Here is a 6,000-nt window from a genome sequence, read left to right on the forward strand (position 1 = left end):
TATGTCATTTATTTTTAAAAATTTCTTCTACTGTTAGATTTCTAGTCTGTTTAGTTGAAGATGCTTAGTGGTCGACTGTGTAATAGTGTTTGTACAGTGACATTGGACCTATCTAAGTGTCGCCTGCTCTCCTCAGTATTGCTTGTAGTGCTTCTAGTTCTCCAGGTTGAGAGCTCCCACTCTCAGCTGTAAGGTGCTGTTAGAGCTGTTTCTCTTGTACAATGGAACTTCCAATACATAAACCCTACTCACTTGGTCATTTTCATCAAGCCGGCTCTTCGTTATACACTACGTGCCTTTTCCCAGGCGCTCATTATGATGCACTTCAAGGCAGCGCCTATGTTATGGATGTTCTGGGTCTTCTGTTAGCAGAGAGGCCACGGATTGCCTGTGAGGTGCTGGCTGAGAAGAGCTGCCTGTGCAGGATCCTCTGACTTTGACACTGGTTTTCTGTCGATACTGATGTCTTTATAGAAGTCAGCAGATTAGACAGCGATCAGCATAGCAGTCATCTCTACTTGCCACAGTGTGGGCGATGGTGTAATCTGACAAGTACTGGTACGAGAACGAGTACTAGTGCTTGAACCTGGTACATTGCCATGTGGTTACATGATTGACTCTGATAGACCAAAGTGTTGGATATGACGCACAATGTCAGACGAAGCTATAGGAGGGCACATTCCAACTGGAAAGAATCATTGACATACTGTATGTCGTGAAATTTGTTATTTTATGGCAAGGCTTAAGGAACTACGATAAAGTTACAATAATAAATGATGCAGAAATGGACTAGCAAAGTAGAGCTCATGGGTTTATGGACCATTCAGACATCTGACAGCATAGGGGGAAGGAGCTGTTCCTGAAACATTGAGTGTGGGTCTCAGGCTCCTGTACCACTTCCCTGATGGTAGTAAAGAGAGGAAGACATGTCCATTGTGGTAAGGGTCTTCCATGTTGGAAACTGCTTCTTGAGGCACCAGCTTTTGAAGGTGGAAGACTGAGTACGGTGCACCGATGTACAAGCCATGAGAAATCTTGGCCAACCTGGTGACCCGGTATGGAGAGCTAGATTGACAAAATATCCTTCCCTTTTGATTATGATCAAAGAGTTCCCATGATAGTGCATTTTTCCTTCTCGTCACCTTTGTACACCTCATACAGAAATGTTCTTCTGGCTCCTTTGTCCTGCTTCAATCATTGTTACTGTTTGCTTTTGTTCTTCCTGTCCGTATTGAAAGTGTCTGTTGACTCCACTGTGGTTTGCCAATGAACTGGAGACAGGAACTAATGGGTGAGACGTCTGGTGGGATTCACAGTATATAGTCTGCACAGCTGTTTTCTTTAAAAGGAAGTGTGATGAACCTTGCGGCTCCTGATCAAAACTACAGTGTCTTCTCCCTATAAAATAGGGCCATTTCCTTCGCAACAGCCGAGGGAGGTTTGTTCTTCATTCGCAAATTAATCGCAATGTTGTCTCCAGGTGTGGTTCATGGGTGGGGGTGGGGAGGGAGGTGTGAGGAATTAATTGATCATCCCCATTCTGGTGAGAAAAGTGTATCATTGTAGACTACAATCAAATATTGGTGGACTGTTAAATAATATTACTACTATTGCTTAACATTTATGATCACCTTCACAAGACTGGCTATGTATGGATTGGAAATCAGAGTTAGAAACAGTACGTTCTCCTCCAGTACTGAGGGGTTTAACTTTTCCCATGTTAAATGGGAATACTAAGATTGAACTTCTGTTGATCAAAACAGTTCAGACAACAGATCAATGACCTCAAAGTTTCAAAGAAAATATTTTATTTGGATCTATGTTTAACTTTAAAGCTGGGTAAAAAAAAACATGTTTGACTTAAAAAGAAAAGGAAAATGCTGAAACACTCAGCAAGTCAGGCAGCATCTGTGGGTGGTGATAGTAACAGGTCAGAAATCCTCCATCAGAATTGAAGTTCTTCCAGCATTTGCAGTATGCTCAGATTTCCAGCATCTGCAGCTTCTGAATTTTCTCCATGTAATAATACATGGAATTGTTAGAATTTGTAGCTCAGCAGCACTGTAGCTCTTAACCCAGAGTAACTGAACCCTCCCGGAGCAGGAAGGTCCCAACTTACAACAAGTTAACCAATTTTAGCTGGAATAATAGGAAATTACCTTTCATGCCAGCACCCTGGAGTGAGGGACAGCACCACATCCAGGAGTTTCCAATTGAACATAAAATGCTCCTCTCCTGTAAGGGGTAAGTCCATGTTAGTGAGCAGGCTTTATTTTGGAGCTAGAAATTATTTGGGTAAAGCCAGGACTCTACACAAGCAGAAGTGTAGAAGTTCTACACAAGTTGAAGGAAGATGGGTAACTGGTTAGACTGCATACTCTGGAAATGCAGTGAAACTGATTTACTCTGTTCCACTGAATTGCACGGAGAAATCGCCCCATTTTGGATGCAAGTGGCTTGTTCTTTGTCTTGCAGCTCTTTGAACGAGACCTACGCAGATACGCCAAGCATTTGAAGAACATGAGTCTGAGCAGCCATTCTTTGTTTGACATTGAGCAGGTAGGAAGTAATCGAAACTTCCCTCTCAGTCTGCTGAACAGTATTAAAGGAAGGGAATCCACCTGGCAGTCTGAAGTGCTGGCTGTGACTGTGTCGCACAGTCGGCAGGATGAACTGTATGGCCTGGTGCTGCGTGGTCTGATTCTAAGCACCATTCAGATTGTGCTGATATCCTCTCTGTACGGTGGCACCACTTCCCCATTTCTAATGTTAACATTATTCTTGGGCAGCACAGGTGGTGCGGCAGTTAATGCTGCTGCCTCCTGGCTCCAACGTGATCTGGAGTGAGTGTGAGAGTGTGTGTGTGTGTGTGTGGTCACCGCTGCCGTGTTCTCCTTATGGCCTCATGGTTTTCCATGGATATTTATTTAGGTTTCCTAATATATGACAAGGTTACTTGTTGCTGTGGATTATTGCTAGTGAAAATAAATGGTAAAGGAATCAAAGGGAGAGAGCATTATAGGAAAATGCGTGGTATTGATGACTCAGTGAGCTGAATGGTAGCTACTGTGTCAAGTTAAAACAATAGCACAGCATTTTCACATGATTAATTAAACCACAAAATTATCCAAATGAAACAAGACTTTGGGTTCCTTCACATGAGCATTGTACAATGCAGTAGTATGTCAGCACATTTTTAAATTAATTTTTCAGGGTTGGGTATTGCTGGAAAGGACAGTATTTAAAATCATACCATTAGCCAAGTTCAGCCGTGTCCACTGTGTTGCCTAGAAAACGAGTCCCATGTGCCCTCAGCTGGCCGATAACTTGTTCACCTCCCCTTTCCATGTACCAGTCCAGTGGATTTTAAATGTTGCTAAGGTGCCCACTGGCAGCTCATTCCAAAAACAACCCACCATTTTCACTGACAACTCATTCCAAATACACACCATTGTCACCTCCAAACACTCATTCCAAATACACGCCACTGTCACCCCATTCCATATACACGCCACCGTCACCCCATTCCAAATACACGCCACTGTCACCCCATTCCGAATACACACCACCGTCACCCCATTCCATATACACACCACCATCACCCCATTCCAAATACACGCCACGGACAGCTCATTCCGAATACACACCACCGTCACCCCATTCCAAATACACGCCACTATTCCCTTTGTCCTTTTTAAATCTCTTGCTGCTGGTCTTGTTTATAATCCCCTTCCTGAAAATGACTTTCTGCTTTAATCCTGTCATGATCTTCTCATGATCTTATATACTTCTGTCAGGCCAGCCTTTAATCTCCGATGTTCCAGGGAATAAAGTCCTTGTCTACACAATCTCTCCTTGTAACTCACTTGTATACCATGAGACACAGGCCTCCAGTCCGAGAAGCAACTCTTAAACATCACCTCTGCTAGCTCCCGCTGAGCTAATTATGAATCCAGTCCAATAATTCCCCCAAAACCCATGCAATCTCCCCTTTCAGACTAGCCTCCATGAGGGAACATGTCAAAAGCCTTACTGAAGTCAATATAGACAGCGTCCACTACCCTAACCTGATCTACCCTCTTTGTTTTCCCCCGAACGAACTCCTTTAGATTTATTGGGCATGACTTCCCATTCACAAAGCAATGCTGACTGTCCTGAATCCAATCCTGTCTCGCTAAATGCTGGTAGATCCTTACCCTCAGAATTCCCTCCAGTAATATATCCACCACTGATTTCAGACCCACTGGCCTGTACTTTCCTGGCTTGTTTTTGCTTCCCTTTTTTAAACAGGAGTTTGTTGTCTATCCCTAATTCAGAAGGTGGTGATGAGCCGTCCTTCTGGTGAAAAATGCCTTCTCAGTTCTCGGGCCGGGAGTTGCCAGGATTTAGCTCAGGTGAAAGTGAAGGAGCAGAAATCTGTGTCTAACTGGCAACATTGTACGACTTGGAGTGGAGGTTGCAGATGATGGTGTTACCCTATGTCTGTTGTCCTCATCCTCATCCATCGTGGTGATAAGGGCCGTGGAGTTAGGGGGTCCTTGTCTGGGTGAGTGACTGCAGTGTGTTCTGTAAAAGGTACATGATACAGCCACTGTGTGAGGGTTCAAAATAAATTTATTATCAAAGTGCGTATATGTCACCATATACTACCCTGAGATTCATTCACTGCCTGGGGGTGAGGAGGGTGGATGAGTTGCCATCTAAGAGTGATTAATTATCCTGGATTATTTGTCATCTTGAATATCATTCAAGCTGCACTCATCCCAGCAAGTGAAGAGTATGACATCACAATACTGACCTTGGCCTTGCAGATAGTGCAGAGGATTTAGGATTTAAGGAGGCGATATTATGTTTTTAGAATAAGCTATCATAAAAGTGAAGGAATGTATTTCCTACTAATTATCCATAATGCTTGTTAATTTTCTACCACATTTCAGAATGCATTTTTGCCAGCTGCTACAGAAGAAGAAATCTTTGCACATCTAGGATTGGAGTATATACCACCTCATGAGAGGAATGCTTGATCAGCTGAGCTCAGGCCATTGGAATACACAAATACTGTGGAGAATGGTTCCGGAAAAAAATATTGGTAGCACTTTTGTCAATTTACACTGGGTAAAAGGTGGGCACTCACCCAGGACTACTGCTGTACAGTAAGCTGTTGAATTTGTAATTCATGATGGTACAGATTGTTCAGCAGCTTGGATGTGGTTTCTGTCTGATGCATATCTGGATGTGTATCAGTGGTTGAGTGGGATCACTGTCACTCCATAGTTTCTGGATTCAACTCCAACTCAAGAAAAAGATGCATAATGTCAGCTGACGTTGAGGGATCACTGCACTGTAAAAGGTGCTACTAATTTGAGATCATGTATCCTCTAAGATGCATGTGAAATATCCCATGCTGCTATCATAATAAAAGCATGAACAATCTTCCCAGGATCATGGTCATCTGAACTTTAATAACTAAATGGAATAAAATAAAAGCAATAAGTTTGGAATAAGTTGTTGTTTTTGTGGAACTTTCTGCACTGCATTTTCCACATTGAAATGGTGACCACACTTCAAACAAGTTTTGTTTGCTGTAGAGTGGTTTGGCACCGATTGAGATTATGAAGATAGTATGAAACAAGAAGATGACAAAAATCGTGTTTTCCAGAATCTCTTAATTTTTTTTTCTCTGTCAAACTACCCAGGCTGTTTGATTCTTAAAATATTCTGTGGTTTTGAAATGATGATGAAGAACTACAGATCTTGGAACAAAAAGACAAACTGCTGGAGCATTTGTTGAAGCAAGGGGATGGTCGCTGGTTGACTGTCTGCCTCCGCAGATGCTGCTTGACCCATTCAGTTCCTCCTGCAGTTCTTTTCACTCTCGCGTTTGTGAACTAAATTGTTCTACCATTCCTGTCCACTAGAGGGCATCTGTAGACTGAGCGTAGAGCACGCTAGCGGCTGGATGGAGTTGTCCTTAATCAGTACAATAATTTCTATTGGTCT

At 42.8% G+C, this 6,000-nt stretch overlaps 1 protein-coding gene across 1 annotated transcript in view; it reads left to right on the forward strand.

Annotated features, from left to right (window-relative positions):
• Window positions 1-5,485, forward strand: part of polm (polymerase (DNA directed), mu) — a 30,649-nt gene extending 25,164 nt beyond the window's left edge. The window contains exons 11-12 of the mRNA XM_063056834.1: window positions 2,476-2,559; window positions 4,938-5,485. Coding sequence (XP_062912904.1) covers window positions 2,476-2,559; window positions 4,938-5,024 — 171 coding nt within the window. The 3' untranslated portion in view covers window positions 5,025-5,485. The remainder of the gene's footprint in view (window positions 1-2,475; window positions 2,560-4,937) is intronic.
• The last annotated feature ends 515 nt before the right edge of the window (window positions 5,486-6,000 follow it).

Source organism: Mobula hypostoma, chromosome 8, assembly GCF_963921235.1.
Source record: "Mobula hypostoma chromosome 8, sMobHyp1.1, whole genome shotgun sequence".
Classification (NCBI taxonomy): Eukaryota; Metazoa; Chordata; class Chondrichthyes; order Myliobatiformes; family Myliobatidae; genus Mobula; species Mobula hypostoma.